This window comes from Drosophila hydei, unplaced genomic scaffold (assembly GCF_003285905.1).
Source record: "Drosophila hydei strain 15085-1641.00,03,60 unplaced genomic scaffold, DhydRS2 tig00008122-arrow-pilon, whole genome shotgun sequence".
Classification (NCBI taxonomy): domain Eukaryota; kingdom Metazoa; phylum Arthropoda; class Insecta; order Diptera; family Drosophilidae; genus Drosophila; species Drosophila hydei.
Genome location: NW_022045833.1, coordinates 3165874 through 3193488, shown reverse-complemented (window position 1 = coordinate 3193488; position 27615 = coordinate 3165874). Strand labels below are relative to the sequence as shown.

Sequence of the window (27615 nt, the reverse complement as noted above, 5' to 3'; positions counted from 1 at the left end):
GTTTCAAGTTTATTAGCTCTCTGATATTTTTTTCATTGACAAAATTTTGTCATCATATTCCAAAATAAACATCTTCAATATCGTATATAAATATAAACTTGCATTTTAAAAAATTTCAATAATCTTTAATTAATACTCAAAGCACAAACAATGTTAAATAAATTGTTAAACTAATATTGAGCAACAAAAATTAAAATTGAATTCAATCATCATTTATACATTTATTTACACTTCTGTTTAAGCAAATTCTTCATAATTATCTTATAAAACAAACAGCAAAACATCAACTGTAGCGCTATTAATTTATGCAAAAGTTTTCTTGACCTTTCTAACTAGTCTTTAAATTATAAGCTAAGAATCATGAGCTGACCTAAATTTTCCAAAGTATTGTTCACACAAGAGCGCTCAGCCGTGCTCAGCTGCTTTTCTTATCTGACCGCAAGGCAAATTGTAATTGAAATTTAAATATATTAACTGAATCACTAACAAAACTTGAAGTCAATATTAAAAGTAACAAAATAGCTCTTTACACAGCTTACGGGGTCTTATAACAATCAGTGTTAGGCTTAACAGAGCTATGTTAGCTTACAGCGGCGCTCTTACCCCGCAGCAGACTGTTATAGCAAGCAGCTTTTGTATTTATGCAGCTTATTAATATTAAATCACAGCTCGTTTGGATTTTTGGTTAATTTGTGATTTGAATTTCTAAATAAAGCTATAAACTTTAAAGGTGTTTTAAATCATAAATGGCCATATCTAAACTGTGTTTTTGTCAAATTAATCCTATTATACAAATTATTTAATGTTCGAGTTTTTGCTCTGAGGTTTTTCAAAAAATAAATAAATCCAACTTAATGCCCCACAAATGTATGAAACAACTTAGTTATGGCAAACTATGAAACATTTATAAATACCATGAAAATGAATTTCTAACTAAATTTACTTTATTTGTAAACAAAAGCTGTGCTAATTGCTAAAATGCTATTTAATGTATTTTTTCATATTTATTTAAAGCATTTCTATGCAATTGCGTGGCAACTAGCTGCTCACTCTGAGCATAATTGGCAGTCTTATAAGGTTCGGCACGCCCACAAGAAGGCGCAGCCATTGTTAGCTTATGCAATTGTGTAAATATTTGCGCACTGTGTGCAGCTGCAATTGAGTTGGCTAACAATAACTCAAGGATAATTGCAGAAGTCGTACAACTTACCAATAGTCTCGTTTGAGCACATGCTGCTGCTGCTGCTGCTGCTTTTGTGTATTGTCAACGATATACCAGCGAGCTAGCAGCTCTTTGTCCTGTGCTGTTACATGCTCCACAGCCAGCACAGCTGCATAGATGTCCGCATCGATGTGCGTGGGCAACGGCGTACGTCCAATGCCATCGCCAATTAGTGCCAAGAAGAAAACACTTTTCGAATGTGCGTGGCAAGTGTCGATCTCATGTAGATAGTCGGCAAGCATATACGGATCTCGATCCAGCTGTGTCACCTCCAGAGCACCAGTGCCAAAGTGCATGTCCACAATTTCCAGCTGCATTAGAAGGAAGACTCTTGAGAAATGTTGCATATGAAAGAGGGTTGTGCGAAAGGCTTGAGTGGGAAAATATTTTATTAGGCAAGCTATGAACTTAAGATGTCTCAAGAGCAACAGAGCTTCTAGCATCAGCTAAAAGCAAGAGCTTAGAGGAACTGTTTCCAATCAGTTGCCTTTGTATGTCTTGAGACTTGGTATATATTTTAGGCAGCTTGAGATACTCTAATAGCTGAGTTGATGGGCATAGCTATAGCTATGTGGAAAGGTAACCCAACCAACTCGCAATAGAAAGGGACTAGAGGTACTGACTCCTTTGAATGATTTGAATTTTTATATATAATTAAAATAGGGTTTGGTCTTAAGACTTCTAAATTAGCATCTAATCTCACAGAAGCTATAAATATGATAGCATTGAAGAGTCTTAGAAAAAAAAAGCTGAGTAATATTTCTATACATAAAAAGAAGGCTAAAATTTGAATTTTTTTTGTACTAGCAAAAGCTGATGACTTTGGCCAGCTTTACGTGTTGCAAGTGTTCATCAATCTAAAGAACTTTAGAGCAGAGTTAGAATCTATTCAGAGAAAGTCTGCATCGTAGAGATGTCTTGATTCGATGGCCATAAATATATTTCTTAAATAAGAAATATTTAAATATTTATTTAAAATAAGAAAAGATTTCTAAATGATCAAGATGTCTAATCTGTAGTTAAGAGATATTCTAAATATTTACGCAGATCTCATTAGTAACATGAATATATTAAAAATACATTGATCTATAGGAAGAGTTTCTGCGCTCTTCTCTGTTAAGCCAAATACATTCAGTACACATTCTCATAGCTACACACTCATCATGGTGTCCCACCTCAATTTGACGATCATCGTAGAGTGTTTGCAGTTCGGGTCCAACTAGTTCGAGCAGCATGCGGCGCTCCTGATTGAATTCCTGCTTGAGGCTGGCGACATAGATTTTGATGAGCAGCGGCTTAGGCAGACGTGTCTGAGCGCTGGTAACGCCACGCAGCGCATTTAGAACGCTTTCGTCGATGGGCGCGGCCATTTTTGTTGGACAAATGCTTAAGGGGAAAAAACACTTTGTTGACAACTCTCTCTTAGCCTTATTTATGTTTTATAAGCGTGTGCGAAAAATGGCTCTGCGTGTGTATGTGTGTTTTTTGCCCTGTTTATTTAACTTGGCCAAAATCAAATGGCAACGTCGTCGTTGTTGTTGCCCTCGCGGCAGCTAACAGCAGCGCAAAGCTTTGGCACATGTTCAACATCAATTCGCATGCATGCTGTATCTATAGCTGCACATTTGTATCTATCTATATATATATATATATATATATATATATATATATAACTGTGTGTGCGCGTCTATGTGTGTGTGTGGAATATGACACAGGAACTGTGTGTTTGCATTGCCTGCCAGCAGCTTGCCGCCAGTATTTGCCTCGTGTGCATCGCGATCCGCGTGGCAAAGTTTGAACCCTTTTTTTATACGCTGTCGTCGTAGTCGTTGTCCTCGTCGTTGCCTGTAAAATACAAATTGAAAAGCGTAAATGTATTTATGGCATTGGCGAAAATTTATGTAAAAAAAGCAAAAAAACGAAGACACAGAAAATAAATAGAAAACTTTTCACAAACTTTTTCTGGTGCGAATTGCTGTTTTATGATCATCGAGCTGACACGAGCTGTGGCATGTGTTAACAGTTGACTGCATTTCTCGTAGATTGAGCCAAATTGAAACTAAAAACTTGTTACCAAACTGCTACAGCAAAAAAGGCGAATAACTTATATCGCATTGCGCAAATCATTTGACAATAATTTCCCTCACACCAGCTTCAATACATGCTCCAAACTAGTTCACTCAGAAGTAGGTCAAATGAAAAACTAATTGAGTAAACGAAATTGAATCACATAATTTACGAAATTCCATTTAGTTGGCTTTTAGCTTCAATCTGTGTTGACTTAAGCTTGTTGGCATAGTTCTTGGCTTGTTGTAATTTGTATGAACAGCCTTGGCATATGTTAACTTTCTATTAAGTTTTTAGGCAATGTTAAGAGAAGGCAGCTCTGCCACTGTTAAGCAAGTAGTTTGCCTCTGCATTGCGACAGTTCTATCTCTGTTAAGTAGGCAGTTCTGTCTCTGTTAAGCAAGCAGTTCTGCCTCTCTTAAACATTAGCGCTTGTGATTTATGTTAATTAAACTTATTTTAAGTAACAGAAAGCAGTTGACTTTTCTTTTAATACAAACACTTTTTAGCACGAAGTCTATTTAGTTCTAAGCTCTAGTTCTCTCTAAGCGCAAATACCTTAACAGCATGTCGTCATCTACTTTTAGTATTTAAACAGTATTAATAATATAAGTATATATAATATATCTATATCTGTTACGCGTCCACAGTTCTTGAGGCTTACTAGAACTCTGTTAAATATCATGTTCAGGTCTTAACATATATTAATACTATGAAGCATCTGTAATTCTCAAGACTTTTATACAGTATGTTTATGTTACTATCAAATAACTTACGAATACTAGCTCTATCTGCATGTCTGTTTGTCTGTTCGTCTTTCTGCCTCTGTGTGTGAGCTTCTGTATATGAGTGTGTGTGCGTGTGGTCTCGTCTTTCTGTATATATATTTAAGCAATTTTGTAGTCGTGCCACAATTCTTTTACTACTTTCAGGCAGTTTCAAATTTCAATTTCAGTTAACTGCCCAGCCTTAATATATCAAATTGAGCATTATTTCGCTTGGCAACGCATGCCCACGCACACTCGAAGAGAAAAAAAAAAGTGGAAATAAATTATTAATATTGCTGCAATTAATTCATTAATCAAACATAAGAGCTCTTTGTATCGACCGCACATTAATTTGTATTTTAATTAGCGCTGGTAAATATTTTGAAAGTTAAAGTATTTTGTTGAAAAAACATTTCACTTTTTACACACGATTTCATTGCTGTTTATTTAACGTTGTGCTAAATGAAATGTTAATAAATTTGTGGATTTTCAAAGGCGTCTGCAATAAGTGTAGTTCTAGTTATGTGTTGTTTGTAGCTGAACGCATTTCGGGCTTTAATAGAGTGAGAAGCACAGACATATGGAGAAACTTATGGGAGCAGTGTTTAGGCCAGGGATTAAGCAACAGTTAAAGCAGACGTAGTGAGAGGTCTCATGAAGAGTCGACGACGAGTTCTTTGGCTAACAAAATCGATTGCAATTAATTCCGCTTCAATGAGTTGGCTAAATTGCTCGTTTGGGTATTGGCCAGGAAGCGAAACAGGCGCCAAGCTCAAAGGCTGCCACTGAGTGTGTATATATATGTATATATAAATAAATATATTTATATGTATATATCTTAATCAAAGGTGCGAAGGCAACGCGTACTGCAATTACCAATGCGGCCTTGCAATGAAAACACACTTCATTGAGCAGCCCAAACCCAAGCCTAAGCACAATCTCAAACCCAATCTCAATGCCAATGCCTCTGCTCCTCTTAAGTCAATAAATATTTAATGGTCAAACAAATTGCGTCTAATGAGCGCTGGCTGTGAATGTAGGCAGCTGCTTTCATTTTCAAAATTATATATGTTCGGCAAGATTTGTACATTGGCTGCCGAAAGTAAACGCACACGCGCAGAACTGACTGAGCTATTGCAATGGACAATTACCTAGGCCATAATGAAAGCGATCCGTATGCCGATTAACCCCATTATTAGTCTATTTCCTGCACACAGTGGACACTGTGTTCGGTGACAGTGGGTGCTGAAAATGAATGTCCACACGAGCTGTAACATATGGCCGAAGGCACACAGACACACGCACACAGCGTGACTGTTGTCCTTATCAGTGCCCAGGCTGGACACTGTCCGGTGTCAAATGACTTCCATTAGGGGCCAAGCATTTAGCCCCGCCCCCTATCTATTATGTGTGGGCGTGACAGTGAGCTGAAATAGCTAAACATTGCCAAGTTGCTGCTGCGTGCATTTCACATTTTTATTAAATATTTATTAACAACGATCGCAGCCTGGCAACAGTTGCACAATTTATGAACTTTGCATCGACCTCATTTGGCAGTGAGCCATGCCCCCAATATGGCCAAGGTATTGGCGGAAATATAATTGAGGTCACAATTTGTTGCATTAAATATGCGAACTGTAACTATTGTGAACTATAAGCCTCCGAGAGCCCATGCATATGAAGTTAATAAGCACTTTGCGGCCGACAGACGCTCATTCAGTGCAGAGGCACGTGCAGGGGCTTAAAGTAACTTTGAGAGACTGTTTTACTATGGCATTATATATCAGTGTAAATTGAATATAGTATATATCATAGCTTTATGTCTTTAAGCAGCTTGGCTTTGCCTTGAAGTGCGCTTATGAACAAATAAAAGTTTTTAATTATATTTAATTAATTAATTAATTAAAAATAAGCATAGTAAGCTATAATTTTGCAAAAGTTATTTTCTATTTTATGATATGTATAATGGCAGGCCAATTAAAAAAATATATATATACATATATACCCATAAATTCATTTCCTTATTATCAATAATAAACGATTATTTGATTTGACTTTTAGGCGTGATTAGGTGATTTCTGGCATGAATACACAGATATTTTTTGAATTATGATTGGCTGTCTATAAAGTGCGCAGTAAGCGGACCATGAGCATACAGCTCGATATAGCTGAATACATTTGAGTACATCAGAAACGATGATTGTGAAAATTGATACTCTAGACACTCTAGATTGCCAGTCATGACAACCACATGTTCGAAATCATATTTAAGCATTTGACATACAATTTGCTATTCAATAATGCCTATTTCATTGATATTTAAAATATATTTTATTGTTTTATTAAGACTTAAGCTTGTATTACTCTAAAAAACCCATATGTATTCGAAACTATTTATACAACTATATTTTCTTCTATCATTGAAAATATTTTATCATTTATTATTAATAAAATTTTAACCCTGGTACGAATTATTATTATTATTATAATTTTATTATTATAATAATAATTATTATTATTATTATTATTATTTTTATTATTATTATAATTATTATTATTATTATTTTTATTATTATTATTTTTATTATTATTATTACTATTATTATTATTATTATTATAATTATTATTATTATTATTATTATTATTATTATTATTATTAGCTACATATTTTGTTCATGCTTCTTAATGCAGTTATATGCTTCTATTTACTCTTCTTTTATATACATTTATATACATTATTTTATATATATTTCCTAAACAACAAGCTTTAATTTCCAATTTTAATTTCAATCGTCTTACGACCGTCCTAAGTCTCTGCTCACAAATAGCCTAACAGTCTTCTGAGTGAATGCATAATATATTACCTCTAAGTATATACTCGTATAATATATTTATTTATATATATATATATATCTTCATACGAAAGGTCTACAATTCTCTGCTTTAGTAAGGGTCCTCTTTGCCCAAAAAAACTATTAAATGAAAATGAGCTGATTAAGCGAACATAAAACTAAATACAGCACTTAAAATTGCGCAATTTAGGGTTCACTGTATTCACTGTGAGTGTGTGTGAGTGTGTGTAGGTAGCTTTAAACGCTGTTCTGATTGGCAAAAGTTACACAGTCATAACTTTTGGCCCCCGGGCGAGTGGCACAATCGGGCACAGCCGCAGAGCTTAATTCACCCAAAAGCCAAGTGAGCTTGCTGCTTTCTTTATGTAACTAAGTAAAAAGGGGGAAAGCAGCGGGTGCGGGCGGGTAGGAGGCGTAACCGAAAATAAAATATTGGCTGTGACGCGCTACGCATAAATAAATTAATGGTAATAAGTCAAAGGCCGCAACAGGCTGGCAAAGTAAAGCGATGTGAAGCCTGCCCCAAGCTGTGGCATAGACGTGAAGCAGGTGGTGAGCGAGAGAGCGGTTCGGCAAAATACAAACTCACAAAGAACAACTCGAGCCCAAATGGCAAACAGCAGGCCGACGCAAAAAGGGCGGTGGGCGGTGGACGGAGGGGCGTGGTATCCGCTAAGTAATGGTCGAAAGCGAAAAAGAACGCAAATTCAGCAAATAAACAATGTGGCAAACATTTGAGACGCTGCCAAACAACAACAACAAGTGGAACGTAGAACGTGGAACATGCAACGTATGTGCCCGGCACTCATTCCGATTGCGTGGCATTAATATTAAATGCGTCGCAGCACATGTGTGTAAGTTACACACACACACACGCACACACACACACACTCGCACTCGTCGCTTAGCTGCTCATTTTTCTTATAAATATTTAAGCCAAATTCCAACATCCAAAATTAGAGCAGTTGCTATTCATTTGCACTCGCTGCCTGCAACTGTAACGTCTGCCTCTGCCCTAGCTACCCCCTCGCTCCTCTTATATAAACAAGTTTCTCGGGCTTTATAGCCTGCATTTATATGCCAAGGCAGAATAAACTTGTGAGTCGACTTTGTTGCTTCAAAATTGTCGAAGAGTCGACTCACTCTAACGCCTGATATCCCAAAAAGTATGCCACGAATTTATTTTGTGTGTTTTTTCGTATAGATACCCTCTAAAAATGAGAGAAATGCTGTCTATGTGGAGAGAATTCTCAGCAGAAATGGTACACAAAGAATCGTCTTGCTGCTTGGGTAGATAGATCTTTGCTCATATATCTATCTTTTTCTTTTAGTATGGTTGTCTCTTTCTCTTTCTCTCCCTTTCTTTTTAGTTTCTTCACTAATAATTTCGAACTGGAGTTTTTTTTTGTCCCGTGCTCTATGTATCTTTGCTTTATCCCGCTTCTCTTCTCTCTCTCTCTCTTTCTTTCTTGCTCTCTTTCTCTCTCTCTCTCCCTCTTTACTCTTTCTCTCATCGCTCTCGTGGTTCTCTCCTCTCCCCCTTTATCACTGTCTCCCTACCTTTCCTCTCTCTCTCTTACAACCTTCATATTCTCTGCCTTCTTTCTCCGTCTGTGTCTCAGTGTTTCTTTCACTTTCTTTCTCTTCCTATCAATCTCTCTCTCTCTCTCTTTTGCGCTCTCTCATTCTTGCTGTCCCTTTTCCTCTTTCTTTTACTCTCTCTCTCTTTTTCAGACCGTATTTATAGGCAATTTCTAGCTGCTCCTACTTCCGCTTGTGGCTAGACTTCCCAGTCAGATCTATTAGGGTTTCAGAGTCATAATCTCTCTTTTTCCTCGTTCTTGTAAGGCAGATCTTTAAAAAATTCGTTTCCAAATAAAAAGCCAACTTCCATCTTTGCTTAAAAGACACAAGTAGTTATTTTAGCTATAAGCTTAACCCAATGCTAATGATGAACAAATATAACCAATAATTTTCCTACATATTAAGTATACGCACCGTTACACATATAAGCTGTACATATAACAAGAATGTCATAAGATATTAAACACAAGCTTAAGACTCGTTCAACTTTAAAGATTTTCTCAGCATCCTAAAGACGTCTGTCCCTTAGCCGACATACAGGATGTCCTTCAGTCAAGCAGCGCTTAGCTTTGCGCTGCTAACTTATTTATATTTTATTATTATTATTTTTTTGTGTCTCGGGCGTTGAACGAAAATAGCAACAAGCAGAAAAAAAAATAAATAAATTCTGAACACAGCTGAGACTTACAAACGAAACAGAAACAGAAACAGAGCCTGAAACAGAAACTGGAGCAGAGCAGAGCTGGTCTGGGCGGCTTTGGTGCTATTGTCGAGGCCCCTGGATAGAATGGCAGGGCGAATACAGTTCCAGTTTTTCGCACTCATTGAAATAAAAGTTTATGCCGCCCATCAGGGCAGACGTGGCTGCGACCAGGGGAGGCCTTTCGCCCCTCCCCCTCTGTCTTTCTTTCCGTCTAACCCCTCGCTGTCTGCTGTCTTCCTGCCAGTTGATAAATACAAAATGAGCTGTGGCTGTAGCTGCTGAAAGTTTTGCTGCTGCTGTCGACCCAAATTGATTTTTTGATACTTTTTTTATTTCTTTCCGTTTGGACCTTTAGATGATGCGTGAAAATTGAGCAATTTGATGTTTTAACTGCGGCTCGTTGGCCATTACCGTTGACTGTGCCCATAATCAGCCACGTGCCCCAGCCAGGCCAATTTGCATGCGCGGCAAGTGCAACCATTTTTTCAGCACTGATTTACGGCCAACATGGCGTATGTGTGATGTGTGTTGCGAACTGCTGATTGGCTCAAATGGAATGCACAATTGCTTGCTACGTAACGTACTGCCAACAGGCAGCAGCTCAGCCTAACACCGGAGGCAGTTATGAAGTTAATTTCGACAGCTGACCTTTTTCATTCGGTTTGCCGTATTGTAAGGCTAGCAGCTGCAAGTGAATGCCTAAACAGAGAAATACTAAAAAAAAAAGGGGCGCAACTTGACCCTTGACGGCTTGTCACATGAATACGCACACTCGCACACAATTATGGGGCCAGCCTTTGACCTGGCCTGCCCTGCCCTGCCCTGTCCTGGCCTGGCCTGGCCGGGCTTGGCATTCGTTTGATTGTGAGCAGACTTTTAATTTCAGGCTACCAAGTCCTCGACATGCCTTTGACAATTTTTTTTCGTGCGTATCTTACCTGAGGCTGAAGCGCCTGAAGGACACATTTACTTATGCACAGCAGGCAGTAGCAACAACAACAGCAACAACAATGAGAGCAACAAAAAATGCAAATAAAAATGAAAAGAAAGTGGGCGTAGAATTCGAGTGTAGAATGGCTAAGATATACCCTAAAGAGGGAGAGAGCAAGGGAGAGAGCTCTTAAGTGTTTATAAGAGTATGTTGCAGTTGTTAACAGTTAAGTTAAGCTATACCGATAGCTTTGTGTATGGTAAGCTATCGATAACTTTGCACCTAAATACTGCATTATGAGTAGTTTGAAAGTTGTCGTCTATCGTCTATCGTCTATCGTCTATCGTCTATCGTCTATCGTCTATCGTCTATCGTCTATCGTCTATCGTCTATCGTCTATCGTCTATCGTCTATCGTCTATCGTCTATCGTCTATCGTCTATCGTCTATCGTCTATCGTCTATCGTCTATCGTCTATCGTCTATCGTCTATCGTCTATCGTCTATCGTCTATCGTCTATCGTCTATCGTCTATCGTCTATCGTCTATCGTCTATCGTCTATCGTCTATCGTCTATCGTCTATCGTCTATCGTCTATCGTCTATCGTCTATCGTCTATCGTCTATCGTCTATCGTCTATCGTCTATCGTCTATCGTCTATCGTCTATCGTCTATCGTCTATCGTCTATCGTCTATCGTCTATCGTCTATCGTCTATTGTCTATCGTCTATCGTCTATCGTCTATCGTCTATCGTCTATCGTCTATCGTCTATCGTCTATCGTCTATCGTCTATCGTCTATCGTCTATCGTCTATCGTCTATCGTCTATCGTCTATCGTCTATCGTCTATCGTCTGTCGTCTGTTGTTTTCCGTCTTCCATCTTACATCTTCTATATACCTCAGTCAGCATACCTGCTTGAACCGTCTTTACAGGGTATTAGCTGCCTTATTTCGTGAGTTGCCCACATTTGCACAACTTTATTAAAACCATTTCCTTCGAATTTTTTCTGCTTAGCGCATTTTTTGTATATAAAAAGAAAATAAATGCAAAAATAAAAAGAAAAGCATTTTCAAGTGTGTCTTTCATTTTTGTGCCATTCTTTGTTTTTGGGATGCCAAGCGGCTTTTCAAGCTGCTGCTGCTGCTGCTGCTGTTGCTGGTGCTGCAAAAGTAAATACAACTTGCGCAAGCAGCTCACGCAATTCATGCTCGACTACATTCAGGCCAGGACTCGTGACTTGGTCTAAATTCAAACAGCAGCAAAATAAGCGAAAGGAAGAAAGCGTCAGGGAGGGGGCAGAGCGAGTGAAGAGTGAAGATGGCCTACAAGCAAAAATGCCGCATAAATCAAAATGTGCTGGCGGCCTAGCTACCCGCCAGCGCTTTGTTTGCCAGCAAAGCCTTTCACACACACACGCACACCCCCGCTACACACACACATACATATGTTAACTGGCGTGCTACTTTCCGGTCGCTTGGCAAATTCGATTTCATGCCATTGTCACGTAAAATGTTCTTTACCAAATTTCATGTCAATGAATTTTGTCGCATTTACAAATTTACCAAAAAAATAAGAGAGCATAGAGTAATATATGTAGGTTAAATATATTTAACTGATTGTAAATACAGTTTGTCGCTGCAAACACAAATTTGCTTCTCTATTTGCGCATTATTAGCATGAAAGTCAAGAGTCTGATGAGAGGACTGCTCCGCTTTTGGAGCTATTTAATTATTTAGGGTTGAAAGTAAACAGTAAAAAGGGAGCTATATATATATATATATTTATTTGTATATATATATATATGTGGCATGTTTACTTAACTGCTCAATTGGCAACGCTGCCTGAGCAAATCAATCAAAGCGCGATCAATCACAGTTAAATGTGCTTTGGGAAGTCATGTCAACCTGCAGAGCTACGCGTAATTGCAAATATGATAAGCGGCTTTCAAATTAATGATGCGTGTTAAGTGCACACACACCTACACCTACGCATACCAGCACAAACATATAAAGAGAGAGAGAGAGAGAGCGAGAGAGTGACTCGACCACAGAAATCACATACAACAAATCATTTTCATTTTCATTTTCATTTTGAACGGGGCAAACATGACGCGTTAGCTTCAATTATGGGCCAAAGTTTTCCTTTTTTTTGTTGGCTAAACCAATAACAACAAACAACAATAATAACAACAACCAGTTACTACGATAACACCAGCAGCAAAACGTGTGTGGGACTTGCTGCTGCTGCTGCTGTTGCTGCTATCGCTGAGGGATTAAAAATTATTGATTACCCCAAAAGTGTTCACAACTTTTTCTCCCTCTCTCACCTCGCAGTCCTCCCTCACTCAGCCACTCCCTTCACAAGCGTAAATCAACTTGATTAAGTTATATTTGCTGGTTATCCCAGCTGATTAGCTGCCATCGAGCACCAACACTCCATAAACGTGTTAATAAAATTCATGATTCAAGCGATAAATGAATTAGTTAAATTAGAATATATTAATTATTTATTATTATTATTTAATCTGATTGGAGTTGGCGCAAGTTGCTCCTTAAGCTGTCATCAATAGCCTCTTATTGGCCTGGCCAAAAACAATCGAAAACTTTCAGAATTTCAAATCCCCAATGAAAATAAACTGATGATGGATGGCACGCGACTGGCTTGAAATTAGCTTGGGCTTATTTCTCTTTTAAGGCTCCAAAGTTTGTTGAATATATTTGAAGCAGGGCTAAGTCTAAGTGTTTAGCTGAAAACTTTCAAGTTGGCTGTTTAATTGTTCGTCTTAGTAAGGTTCCACTGCAAGTTGTTTTATAATGTTGTTTTTCTTAAAGAGGTTTCTCAGTAGGTTTCCCTGAATTGCATGCTAAATAGTATTATTAGCTATTATATACAAGCTATGATCTAATTTAATTTATAATAAGGCTTTAAGTGGTCTTCCTAATGAGATTTCACTTTACGTTTATTGAAATTTGCTAGTAAATAATAATCATAAGCAAGCTTTATTTATTATTAACTCTGAATTCTAAGCCATGTCTTGTTCTTCTTCAACACGTTTCACTGTATCTTTCTCTAAGCATCTTAAATGTTTGCCATATTCTATATATTTATTCTCTATTCTATGCCATCGCCTGTTCATTTTAGCGACATTCTACTGCATCTTCAATTATGATTCTCAAAGGCCATTCAAACTTCGTTGTGCCGCACACATAGCTTTTATAATATATTCCTTCCTCAAGTATTTTCATTGGTCAGCAAAAGTTAAAACTTTAGTCTTTGTAACTGAATTAAATTAGTTCTCGTTTAGCTTGTTATAAACATTGTTCATTAGTTAGTTAGTGCAATAATATATATCAGCAATTGAAACTTTAAAGATACTTTAAGTTGTTTCAATTCTCATTAAATTTGCAACATTTTCTGGTGTCTATTCGCTTAGCGTGCGAGAAATGAAGAGAGTATATTAGTTGTGCGTCTTCCTCAACATTGCAATTGTCTCTCTCTATCTCCCTCTCTCTCTTTATGCTCATTGCTTTTAAGGGCTAAGGAACCGAAATATACTCTATATATGCTTCGAGTTCATCTAGTGCGACTGTTGGAAAGACGAAATCAATCATTATTGCTTGAGTGAGTTCATCTTATAAACAATTCACATTTTGTGTATACGCCCACTGGGGGCATGGCTAAAAGGGCAACAAGTACATTTTTTATAAAAATAAAATGCTATAATTCATAGAGCTACTGAAGCATTGAAATTGAAATACAAATTGAATTCGTTTATGCCACAATCAGATACAAATGTGAAGGTTATGAAGACATGCCCATGGGAAACAACTGGAATTTGAGCAGTGGGCCACTGCTGGCCTTCGCCTTACCAAAACACTATACACAAACGTCCATTGTGGGCGTGGCAAATCAGCACATCTATGCATATACGAGTATCGAAATCTCTGAGACTTGTAGATAGATCACAGCTGACCTCCGTTGCAGTTGAGGCTATAAATCATATGATCCGCCCACTGCCGCATGGCAAGTCCAAATATATAGATTTATATTGTAGATACATTTTTATTGAATCTTTATTGCTCAGAACTTAATGTAAATTCCTAGAAGCCAGCTAAAAATTTGCAAAGCAAAAAAGTCTACAAACAAAGTATATTAATATTAATAAGAAGTGTATTAAAGCCTATATTAAGTAAGCTGAAATGTTTGCTTTAAATGATATATTTCATATATATATATACATATAATATATTTTTATGCGATTGCATGAGATGAAGTGGGCTCAAAGCAGCTCATAAAGCAAAAGCCACGCAAAGCCTCCCCAAAGACAGCTGCTCAGACTATTTGGTTTAAGGAAAGAAATTTAATATAAGCAAAGCATTTTTATATATATGTCAGAGAGTATTTATATATAAAAAAAAAAATATATATATATATATATATATATATATATATATATATTTATGAAGGCTGCAAGAGTCTGTAAGAGGCTGCAATTAAGCACGCAAAAAGTCAGTTGGCCAAATTGTTTGCCAAGTCATAAAATAATTTTGTGGCAAGCGGCAACTTCTTGCAGGCGCCAAGTGCAGACAAAGTTCAAAAATGCCTCATGTGGCAAGCGAAGAGAAAAAGAGAGAGAGAGAGAGAGAAAGAGTTCAAAGTGAGAGAGACAGAGGTAGATAGCGCTTGCCTTGTTTTGTGGTCTTTCGAGCTGTAAAGATATTTTGCACTTTTCATTAGGCGTATCAAGCGGCAGCAACTTTTCCAAATCAATTTCAATTCTAACCTTTCAAATATCAATAAAAAATCCTAAAAAAGAGAAACAAAGGAAGCAGTCAATTAAGTGTAACATTTGAAGTTGTACAAGGTGCTCGAAAAAAGATGAGAAATGTGGCATGAAGACAAAACTGTTGTCATGTCTGAAAGGCCTACTACGTCCTGTGTGTGTCTGTCTATCTCTGTAGGCTTACCGTGTTACGTGTGTTCGGTCTCTGCATCGAAGACCAAAGTGTTGACTCATACATATACTTCTGTCTCTAACTGTATCTGTCTGCCTTCTGCCCCTTTAGCCTTGCAGCTGTTTCGGCTTCAGCTTGATTTCCGAAATTCCCATTACGTTTTGCCCAGTTGCATATGCCACACGATAGCTGCACGGCATAGCTAAGGCTATATGTGCGTGACCATGCCCTCTTTTAAGGACTGCCACACATTTCTGTCTTTTTTTTTGTTGCCCCAAGCTTTGGGCACTGTGCGTGTGGCGCATAGCTCTGCAGCCCAAGTGCCAACATTCATTAAATGGCTATAAAATGGCGCAGATTGCGCAACAGCAATAACCACAACAACAACAGCAACAACAACAGCAACAAAATCAGCAACAACAACATCGACAACAATAACCAATAACTAACTACATGTTACGGGCAGCGAACGCAGTAAACGCGACGCCCAAAAGCATGCAACAGTTTATTTATGAAGCAGCGCACCATGAAGCAGCGCGAAAGAGATGGAAATAGATGTGGAGTAGGGCAGGAGCGTGGATAGAGGAAGCATCACATTTCCTTCGAGCCATAAAAAATCGCACAGCACGCAATTTGGCATAGTGCAACACATAAACTGCTCTGTTTGTGTTGGTATTTCATCGCTGTTCTCATTTTTCTCCTCTGCGGTCTGATTTAACTTTTGAAATTATGAAAGAAGTACATAAAACATATCTATATATATATAGATATAGAAAGAGATAGGGAAAACAGCCGTTGCAGCAGTGCCGCAAAAAGACAATTTTAAAGAGTGCTGTAGCACAGAAAAAACTTAAAAACTATCTCAAATGAGTTGAACTTAATTGGTTTTGCTAAGTAACTGTGTAAAAGTTGAATTGCAGCGAAAGAAAGTTTTAACAGCGAGCTGTTAACATAATTGTATGCGTATAAGTTGAAATGATGTTAAGCTAATGTTAAGTTAAGTTTTTTATTTTTCTTTTTAAGTTTTTCATATTATATTAAGGCAATTCTTATTAAATATATTTTTTCTATTGTTTTAATTTGAATTATTATTTTATAGCAATTTTTTATAGCTTTCACATATATTCTTATGGCAATTCTCATATTAACAATTGTTAAAATTTAATTTTATATTTTTTATAAAATTTATTAAGTCGTAGAATGAAAGCAAATTTTTAAATATTTTTGTTACATTTTTGAGCATTATATTTTAATAATTTTATATATGTATATTTTTAGATTTTTATTATTATTTTATTATTTATTTTATTATTATATTTATTTCTTTATTTTATTTATTATATATATTTATTTTTGTTTCAATCTTTTTGTATAATACTAAGACAGATAAACATATATTTTATTATGCCGCTTCTGTCTTACACCTCATTAAATTTGTTATAGACCTCTTAACAGTCTGTTAACATTCATGCTTTACATTGGCATAAATATATAGCATTTATGTTGCATTTATTATGCCTAACATAATCTGCTTTACTTTTACATTTCAATATCAATTGTAATACCTGTGAGTAGCTTGTTGTTCGCCAACTGCGGAAAACCTAGCCAGCTGTTTCGAGTGTTAAATAAATGTAGCAAAAGAACTTAAATGCTTTAGAACTTTTCAGATATTTAAATTAGAATTAAACGAGAAACTTTTAATCTCAAATTATTTAATTGCAAGAAACTTTTTCAACCAATTAATTTTTGCTACAAAACTGTGATAAATTGCAAATTACCAGGCAACTTGTTCGAAATTAGCAATTAAATAATTGTAATGCTTCAATTATTCTTAGCCAATTATGAGCTCACGTTAAGGTGAGTCAAGATGTAATTTCACAATAGAAAAACAAATTTATAAATAGAATTTTAAGCGTTTCGTGGATCAAATTGAAATATAGTTGGATAAATTCCATGTACCCTTCGTCAATTCGAAAGCTATTTCAGTGCAGATGTTGGCAATAGCTAGCCCAGCTGCTTAACTTACAATAAAGACTTAACAAAGTCATCTACCTACAGCGATAACAACACTTGACAGAAGTCCCAAGAGTCGTCAAGGAAACTTTCGACCGCCCTTAACTCAAATGTTCTGCCACGCCTAGTCAACACGATTCCCACCAACTATCGTTTATGCCTAACGATGACACATAGTCTGGCTGAACAACACCTCAAAACCACAAATGGCTTGAGAGTTAGGCAAAGATCACGATAAGCGATAGTCTTAATGAAATACATTGTCTCATTTTCTCAGCATAAAGTTTCAAAGTTCTCAAAACAAAAGCACTTAAAACTTAGTCAACTCACTGATAGTTGATTTTCATTAAAATATTAAACACTTTGTTGTTTCTGCTAAATAAACATAGCTCTGGATAAATGCATTAGTAAAGAAGCCTTAAGCAGAGCCTGGAATATTCTTCAGGACTGTGACTTAAAGCAGATTTCTCGACTCATAGAAGCACATCAAAGTCTCGAGTTCATATAGAATCGAAGAGAGCAAAAACTAAGCAAAACTTCTAAATATAATAAGAATCATATAGAGCTGGCCATTTTTGCCTTATATAAAAACTTTTGATTCAATGTTTTAACAGCTAATAAATCGTTAAAGTGTTGCGAAACTTGCATAGAAAACTTCTTAGTGACCCAGTTGAAAGTTAGCGTGTGTCTCGACTGTTGTGCCCTGAGTGTGCTATGAGTGTGTGTGATTGTTGCTCTTGTTGTTGTTGTTATAATAATAATTATTGTTGCTGTTGCTGTTGCTGTTTGCAGCTGTCTTGGCGGGGCGCAGTTGATATTTAATTAAAATTGTGGCGCACAAACGAAGTAAACTAATTTCAAGACAAGTGCATAAAACAAGGCAGCATTTACATATGTATGTATATATGTATATATATGTATATATGTATATATGTGTCTGTATGTGTGTGTGTGTATGTGTGTGCTTTGTGTTTTTTTTCTCAATGCTACAACGTCATCGTCTTGGCAAATGATAATAATGAGAACGTTGTGCAAATATTTAAAAGTCATGAATGCTTTGATTGCGCGACTGCCGATAAGAGCAGCCGCAGCGCACACACTCGCCCACACACACACACACACAGGGAGGGAGGGAGAGGGTTCTACATGAGGGTGGCCACTAAGCGTTCTGGCTGCTTAAAATTTTGGCTAATTTGCAATTGCTACGCAATAAACATAAGCACAAAATAAAATCTGCAAACGCGCCACAACAATATGCTGTCTGCCACGCCCATCAAGCCCATCACGCCCACCGCGCTTGTAACAGCGGCTCACACACAGACAAGGCTAATTTAAGCGCGTGACAAAAATATATGCACTGACACGCCCACATCCAACGCCCGACCAACCATCTCTCACGCCTATGAACGCCCACAATTTGGCATTCCAGCTGCGATTTGTTTATACGCGCTGTCAGCATTTGTTCATAATTTTTATTCCATCAACTTTACCCTTTGCTTTGCCCCCTACTCTCGGAATCTGTTACAAATTTTATTTTTACTATTTTTGGTTGTTGTTTTTGCTATGGCAGCAGCGTTGGCCATAATTCATTTAGCGAAAGAGAATGTATAACATTTTTGCCCTGACTAAAAGCTGAGTGTGAGTGCAGGTGAGTGTGCAGGTGTGTGTGTGTATGACATTGTTATGAGTTGTGACAGCGGGTGCTGCTGTGGCTGTTGTCTAATGGCGTTGCCTTTTATTAAGTGGTTCGAGTGTTGATTTATAGCACTTTGCAGCGTTCTGCTTAGCCCGACTAAACCGCAGTCACGCCCACACCGCCCACACGTCGCGCTGAAGGACACTCAGCAGCAGCACCAGCAGCTGCCTGTGCGTGTGTCTGTCCCTCTGTCTACCTTTATATTTTAACTTTATGCGCACATTTTGTGAGTGTGTGCGGATAAATGCTTTAAAGCGCATTACTCATACGCCATGTGAGCCGCAGACAGAGCCACAAATATTGAGCACACTCACACACAAGCACAAAAGGCAGCTGAAGAGAGGCGCAGGCAAAGGGCCACACGAATATAGAGGCCACACTTTACTTAATTGGTGTAGCCCAAAAACAATTTGATTACGCGCAGCGACAGCGTGAGAGAGGGAGGAGGGGGCAAGAGTGGGTCACGAAATGCTGAGTTATTAGAATAAATTGCTCGGCTTGCAAAATATGTTTGGCCTTTATAATAAATGGAATTTGAAAAGTTCGAAAATAAAGTAGAAAATACAAAATATATATCTGTAACTTGGTAATAAAATATTTTTAAAAAATATGTCTACGTAGTGAAATATACAAAAAAAATAATAAATAAAATTTGACTTCCATTTTTCCATTCCATTTTTTTACGTGGCTTAATGCACTTCTAAATGAACTTTAGCTCAAGATTACAATAAAAAGATGTTGAGCACATCGAGTTTATTTATATGCAAATGTACATAAGAACATATTAAGTATACGCAGTATATCTGTTAATGTAAGAATCAGAACTTGAAGCTGAGTCGCCACTGCCATGACCATCTCCATCTGTCTGTCCGCACATCCAACAGTTTATTAGTCTGTCTGTCTGTTTGCCACTCTCTCTCTCTCTACCTGTCCGCCTACCTTTCTGTCTGGATGTTTGTCTATCAGTCTCATGCTCTCTCTGTCTATCTGGTTCGCCCTCTCTCTCTTTTCCTCCCTATCTGTCAGAATATCTGTCTGTCTATATGACTTTCTGTCGGTCTGTAACTTGAAGTTTATATAGCCATAGAAAGGTGTTGCTGTGCTTTCAATATTATTTGTGCAGCTCATTAGACGCTTATTAGAGCATGTGCTTATTTGCATTTAATTTAAGTTTCACACAAATATATAAATATATAGTATAGATCTGCTGTGAGTTCATTCACAGCCAACTTATCAGAAATATATAAATTTATATAGTAAAAGTAGAAATGTATATAAAGAACTAATTATTTCGCCTTGTCTTCAAAATATAAGTCAATATTTATTTTTAGTATTTAACATATGCCAATTTGTCTGTCTGTCTGTCTGTCTGTATGTTTGTGTGAAAATCACATTATGTAAACTTTTCGAGCAAAGCGTTTTCCACTTCAAATGCGAGTATTTTCGTTGTACTCATTTCCCTTATGCCTGAGTATTGCAAAAGCACTGAGCGAACTGCGGATGCAATAAAATTATTACCGCCTAGAACACAAACAATTAGAAGAAGCAAAAAGAAAGAAGAAAAGCCAGTCAAGGCCAAGAAATATAGTTGGGATATAGCTGGGGAAAAACTAGGGAAAAACCATATGCTGAGCGGGCAACGGCATGACTCAGCTGCAACAAATGCTCAATAAAAGATTTATAGCTTCAATGAATATTCAACTTGAGTGTGTTAAACAACAGCCCGACAAGAATTGCTCAAAAATGAATGACTGTGTGAGATTCAACCGAAAGAAACGGAAAATAAAAATGCTCGCACTTTGCATTTGCTGCTCGAAGTGAGGGTGTGTGTGTGCAGCATTGAAAATTGCGAATGCAAATATAAACAAGTATTCAATGTTTACAAAGCTCAGAGACAGCTAGCGCAACGGCTATAGCAACAGCGCGCAGCGCACGTCGCACAGCGCGCAGCGCATAACAAAAATTACGCATACGCCAAGGCGGTCCATGAAATAAAAACTGCAAATATTTTTGTTAATTCTCGCCACATACATGTACATATACGGCCTTATTGAAGCGTAGCAGTCAGCAATTATAACAGCTTATCGAAATATTTTATTAACATTTAACAGTTTGGCTAAATAATTGCACATTTTTTAGCTTGATGAAAATTAATTTAAAAAAAATTATTTTTGCCTAATTGATTTTGAAATTTTAACTAAAAATATTTTAAGCTTTATTAAGTGTTTTATTAAAATGAAATATTAAAATATAATAATGAAATAATAAATATAATAAAAATAAATTTAATTATATAAATATCTGTATGTATATTATATATATCTAATAGACTAGCTGCACAAATCAATATTTCATAGTTCCATATATTATATATATATTTATATATAATATTTAAGTACACTTTCAATATACTTTGAGCTCAACATAAAGAAATGTCTTGACAGAGTAGCTGACTGTCAAGTTGAATGCCGAAGAAGAATCATTTATATGTCTCAGTTGATTCTATGAGCTCTTTGAACATGTGCTCGCCCCTCATTTTGTAGCACAGATAAACATTGCTCTTTGGTTCAGCTTTGCTTTGCCGCAGTCAACACTCCACGTTTGCTTTTCACACAAAATTTCTCACAGATTCTTTGCTCAATTTCTTGGAACTGGCCAAAATCAAAGAAGGCCAAGGCAGAGGAACCTATCAAAACTTAGCTGAACATTCTAAATGGACGTTCTTGTCGGCATAGGGCAGCCACATGAGCTTAACTAACACAAGTGGAATATACGTAGCCCGCGGAGTCAAAATTGAACATGTTAATTTAAACCTATTCTAATCAAACTCAAATACTAGAATCAACTATTTATGCACTTTATTTTTATATGTATATAATTTATATATAAAGATAATAGAATACCTATATATAATACCTATGCTTTAAGGCATAGAAATAGCTTTAAGGAATGACTAAAGAGGATTGCTAAGCTGCAAGAATTCATTAGCTTCTGTGCCTTAGTAAGTTATCATAATCTCAATATTTATATAAATTCATAACTCAAACACATTTTAACCATAATAGCTAGACAGCTCTAATCTATTCTTTATTTACCATTTGCATTTGCGCATTTGTTTAGGCAACTTCTCTCTTTTTTTCAGCTGTGCAATGAAAGAACCGCCTCACTTTAACTCTTAACTTCTGGAAGCCGCAATGCCTAAGCTTTGCTCACATTTCGAGCATTTCTCATATCCATATACTAATCACATTTACTCTTTAAATAACTTGACTTTTGCATTTTAGCTGGCGAAATGCAATTTATTTTTAATTAGCAAATAACCAAAAACCAGAGAAAAATAGAAAAAGCGTGGAGCGAAGGGAAGGGCAGGCGTGGCAGAGAGTGAGACGCAGCAATAGCTTTTTGGCTGGCTTTCGCATTGGTTCGTGTAAGTCCTTAATTAACCGGCGATTAATTATTTGCCAATTTAACCCTCATCAACTGCTTGCCAGAGCACTAATTAGAAGCGTCGCCGCATGTGCCACGCCCACGCAACGCCTATACACTCAGGCACGCACACGCACGAGAGGAAGGCGCCTACCGCTGTGCCTCTGTTGATATGTAGAGTATCATTTGAGGCACATTTATAAATGGCAACAGCAAAAAAACTTTATTTCATGAAAAGGCATATATAGGGCATATGTATGGCGTATAGATGCCCATACACACACACACTCACACACGCACATAAATGCTGCTTTGTCTTGCTGTTTTGGGCCATTGTTTGCGGCACGTTGCTGAAGTTAAAGTTGCCGCAGCAACTTGTAATTAACTGAAAAGCAAAAAAAAAAACCACAGCAACTTGGCCCAAAGTTTTCATACACGTTCGCATAGAGAAGAGGGTATATCGGTGCCTTATTGCAGCTTTGTATATGTGCTCGTGTCTGCCCACGCCTCATGAAGTATGCTCATTGAGCGCTTAGCAAATTGGCAATTAGCAAATCTTTTGCAGCTAAAAAGCTTTTAATTTAGAGCAGTTTTAAGCCTAGAGATTTGCAAATTTGGAATCGATATATATATATATATATATATATATATATATATATATATATATATAAATATTAGAGTATGTCAATCGGGTATATAAAAAGTTTAGCTTTTTTCGCTATGCTTATTGAGCGCGTAGAAAATCTTAAGGATTTGTATCTTTCTAGCTTTGCTCTTTGGGGCAGTGGCTAAACTCCCTCTTTATAGTTAGCCTTTAAATTGTTGTTATTAAGTTTGTCTACAAATTGTCAAAAATGCAATACATGCAGTTAGTAGGGGCATGGCAAATGAGTACTTACTGACTTTACTAACTTTATGCCTCACAATTTTGACAGCAAGAACTTTAAATATTTTTTAATTTTTTTTTTTTTTTTGATTATATTTATAAAAGTGTAGAACCTGTACAATCAAATTTAGTACCTTAACAACACATGTATATATTTTTTAATAGTTTAGTATTGCCGCTTTCTGTAGAGAGACTTAAAGTTATATTGAATGGTAAATATATAAAACTGTGTATTTTATATTTTTAGAATAATTTATAATTTTATAATATATAATTTAATAATTTTCGAAAGCCAAATTCCATAGCATTTGCTCTATAGATGAAGCTAAAATCTTAAGACATATTTTAAATATTTCTCTGCAGCACATTTAAAATATCTAAGATTAAAGTTCGATAATTTACTATCATTACTATTGACCTACTCTACAGAATGACTATATAGACACACAAATGCGAAGTTTCATAAACAGCAAAAACTATTTCTTTGCACAGCCTTTGAGCTGAACTCAAACTGTTTAGATCAGTGTTGATCTGCTCTGCAACTAGATTCATAAATAGTTGTATATAAATTGATTTCTATATAAATTTAACTATATATTTAGATCCCGAGCGAGCATTAGGCAGTTGCCAACATTCTGCGCAGTCATTTCCTTTTCGTGCCTAATCTCTGGACTAAGCTTAAGCCAGCTCCAAAATAGCAAATAAATGTAATACAGTTTTATGCCCAGTTATTCATATGGCCGTCTGCGGCTGCTGCTGTAGCTGCGTGTGCCATAAACATTTTTAATGCCAAAAAACTGTTTTTTTTTTTTGGGTAACAAAGAGAAAAAAGGATGCGGCCTTGTTTATGGCTGAAGACAATGAAAAGCACTGGCAATGCCAACGGCTGGAAGCGTGTCGGCTCTCCTCCCTCTCTACCTCTTTCTCTGTGTCTCTTTCTCTCCTTGCTGAGCTATTGGACATTTCAATTAGGTTAATATGAACGCGTGTCTGTTAAAAGCATTTATAGCATGTGGGCGTGGCAATTATTGGCCTCATTTCCATTAAAACTAATTACGCGGCAAAGCGCGCAGCCCCTTCTCTGACACCACACGCCAACGCCCCCACCCTTCCGCTCACTCCCCCTCTCTGCCTCTCCCTTTTGCTCTATAGTTTTAAAAATAAATATCAACGCTTGAATGCGTTTTTGATTGATCTACTAAATGGCCATGCTGGTCAGCTCAGATAAGCATATAGTCAGCACTGAATACCCCTGCTTCAATCTTTTTTACTCACTTTAATATCCTTTCGGCGTGCTTTTGTCGTTATTTGATTTTGGTTTTGGTTTGTTTTGTTGTGCTTTGTGATTTGCACGATTATCTCATAATTAAATAATATTCATTCACATTGTCCGTTTTGTTCTTGTTGTTCTTGCACTTTAATTACATGAGTTGGCACAAAATTGCGTTTGCGCTAAACGAGTTTTGTGTTGTTGTGGGTGGGAAAAAAAGTTCAGTTGGAGTCTATGGGGTGGGTGGGTTGGCGTGTAGATTGCTATGCCAAGTGGTCTTCTCTCATTTACATTTTATGCATATTTTAATTGCTCGCAGGCTAAAAAATTCGAAGGCAGCTTTTCACTGTCCGAAACAGAAGCGAAAGAAAAAGCGATGAACAATGAAGCTGGACAGGCTGTGGGGGTGGAGGCGCTGAGCGGAAGTTGAGATCTAAGTTTTGTTTTTTTTTTTTGTTTGCTGTGGTCAATGCACTTGGCTGGAGACTTAGCCGTGGGGCAGCAGCTGGGGCGCTGAGGGCGCTGAGGGCGCTGGGGCCGCTGGGGTTTATTTTTAATTGAAAATTAGAGCGAAAAATACAGAAGTTTGTCCTTGAGCCAGCGCTAGCCTTGCACAATTTATGTACAATTTTTTTCTTCTTTGTTGTTTATTGAAGTTCAATTGGCGAAAGTTTTTCAATTAAAAACCTATGCAAAAGCTTTTATAGATATATATATTTTTTAAAAGAGTTTTGCTTGACCAAATGGCATTTTGAGTGGCGGTTGGGTTGGCCTACGACTGCTCGCAATGCTAACAGCTAATTGGTTTTTTTGTGCTGATAAGAGTTGACACACGCACACACACACATACACACACATATATGTATATAAAATTGGATATTGGAAAGCATTGTTGACATTTTAATATCAATCTCCATCAACAGAGTGAGATTACCGCTCTGGATGCAAATTGGGAATTGCGAATGGGCATGTGAAGGGCGGAGACAATGATAAATGCAAACGAATTCCATTAAATAAAAAACAAACAAAAAATATATATATATATAAATGCAATGCAGAATGCCATCAAGAACGTATACAATAATAAAGAGTAATAAAGAGTATGCAAAGAGGAAGCACACATAAATTAAGCATATTATTACGCTGGCTAATGGATAACACCTGGTTTGGGGCAATGGCAAGCGGGTAGGGGGCAGAGGGGTCGCTTGTTTGACAGCGCCATCGAACCGAGAACACAACACAAGACCAAACATAAACAGATGAAGATGAAACACAGAAACACACACACACACACATACACTTAAGCTGCATGTATGTGTGTGTTAGAAAGTGGGTAGAGTGGGAGGTTAGCACACATTTATTTACACTTCACTCAGTTGGCCAATGGGGTTGCCTGCTGCAGCTGCTCACTTCGCGCACGTTTCGCATTCAGCTATATAGAACTGTTTTCTCTTGATGTTCTTTTCTGTAGTCTTATGCAGCCGCTAAATGTACCGTACGCTTTGAACTACAACGAGGAACTGAAATGGCAAATGGAATGCCAGGCACTCCGAAACAGGCGCACACACAGAAAAGCTTCAGCGGACGGAACGAGCTGGCAATGAAACAGAGCGTAGCGCCAGAGAGTGTGAGTGAGTGCACGCCACGTGCTGGGGGTGGTGAGATTGTGTGAGTGAGCGAGAGAGAGAGAGAGAGTGTTCTAGTATGTTGCGCTAGGGACACTTGTAGCTCGGCTTCAGCCATGTTGCCGAAACACAAAATGTTGCTGAAACTATTAAAACTGTTGCAGCAAACTTTTGTATGTAAACAATTTTCGTTGTCTGTTTATTTGCTTTACGAACTGACAAAATAAAAAACAATTAATTTTTTAACGCAAACGCTACCGTTGAGTTCTGGCTAAGTGTGGGTGAGTGTGTAAACACAAACATTGGGCCATCTGCATGCTGATAAGATAAACAATTTGAGTCAGGGATCAGGCGGCATTAGCTCGTGTATATCTATACATGCGTTGCTGTTGCTGTTGCTGCTGCGGCCGCTGCCACTGCTGCTGTTGCTACTGCAGCTGTTTTTGCCTGGCGATATATGTCAATCCCGGGCAGACAGCATCGTCGCAGCGCCGAAGCAAAAGCGCCAATGAGCGCACAGCAACCAGGATGAGATAGCGCGAGTGAAAGAGAGAGCGAACAGCTGAGCTTTATATTTCAGTCCATTTCGCGCTCAATTGCTTCAGCTCAATGTTCCAGTTCGTTTCATTCCAATTTCGTTGCGTTTGCCATTTGGCGCGCATTTAAAATGCATGTCATGCGGCGCGTCTGCTTTAATAATTTTACGTGCATTAAATTGCCACTAACTTAATTGTTTATGCCAAATGCAATAGCAGCTACTGGTTAAGAAATTTATGTGGCGCTGATGACACCAAAAACCAAGGCGTTGAAAAAGCTGTTAAGAAAAAAGAATATTTTTTGAGCATCGTCTTTGGTGACATTAACAAGACACGAAAACAACCCTTTTAGCCCCAGCTAACATTTGTTTACCACACACACGCAAACGCACACGCACACAGAGACAGAGAGACAGGCACTCTCGCATGTAAAATCCTGGCAAACAAGGATTTAATGCTCTTTTGTGCCGTTGTCGCAAATTAGGCAGGTAGATTTATGAACTGTGACTGAAGGCACACGTGACAGCTACACAGAAGATGCCATTAGACGACTGCCGACTTTAAGGCGTAATTACAATTGTTTCAAACAATTCGTGTAGCATTGAACTGTACAAAAAGGTGTTCATTAACATTCGCATAAAAGCCGTTATTATAATGGCGAAAGTTACACGCGAAATGCCAACGAACTTTTTGGGGCCAAAGCAAAACTACAAATACAACAAAAGCTTTGCTCCCGCCCACCACCTGGCCAGCTTTGCCACGCAGGTGTCTTTATTCGTCTGCTGCAAATGAAGCATGATTAGGTAGCAAGAACGACAAGAGCTTTAAGAATGGGTTACTGCTTAAGCATTAGCATATCGTGTGACTGCCCTCTCGCTCTCCCCCTCTCTCTCTCTCACTCACACCCTACTTGCCACAGTCCCTGCCCCAGCGCCCAATCAATTTCAATAGTTAATAAGCTGCTGAGCGTCATGCGGCGTCTCCTTTCTTTGTTTGATGCCAGTAATTGAATCTCCTGTTGCGCGTGCCCAGCGGACTGCGCTTTTTGCACGAGTGTGTGGGTGTGTGCCTGTGTGTGTGTG

At 37.6% G+C, this 27615-nt stretch overlaps 1 protein-coding gene and 1 long non-coding RNA gene across 6 annotated transcripts in view; both read right to left on the bottom strand.

Moving 5' to 3' along the window:
* Window positions 1-2844, bottom strand: part of LOC111602362 (NACHT domain- and WD repeat-containing protein 1) — a 29458-nt gene extending 26614 nt beyond the window's left edge. For all 3 annotated transcript variants that reach the window (XM_023319375.2, XM_023319374.2, XM_023319373.2), the window contains exons 1-2: window positions 2398-2844; window positions 1211-1533 (exon numbers count right to left, since the gene is read on the bottom strand). In XM_023319375.2, coding sequence (XP_023175143.2) covers window positions 1211-1533; window positions 2398-2592 — 518 coding nt within the window. In that variant the 5' untranslated portion in view covers window positions 2593-2844. The remainder of the gene's footprint in view (window positions 1-1210; window positions 1534-2397) is intronic.
* A 61-nt stretch (window positions 2845-2905) lies between these two features.
* On the bottom strand, window positions 2906-25874 carry LOC115483384. 3 transcript variants are annotated; one of them, XR_003944332.1, is made up of 3 exons: window positions 25728-25874; window positions 24378-24554; window positions 2906-3067 (listed from the first exon to the last, which is right to left on the bottom strand). It is a non-coding gene; the product is annotated as an uncharacterized LOC115483384 (long non-coding RNA). The 3 variants fall into 3 exon arrangements; XR_003944330.1 differs by having other exon boundaries at window positions 24378-24718; window positions 25738-25874; XR_003944331.1 differs by having other exon boundaries at window positions 25738-25874.
* Window positions 25875-27615: the final 1741 nt, after the last annotated feature.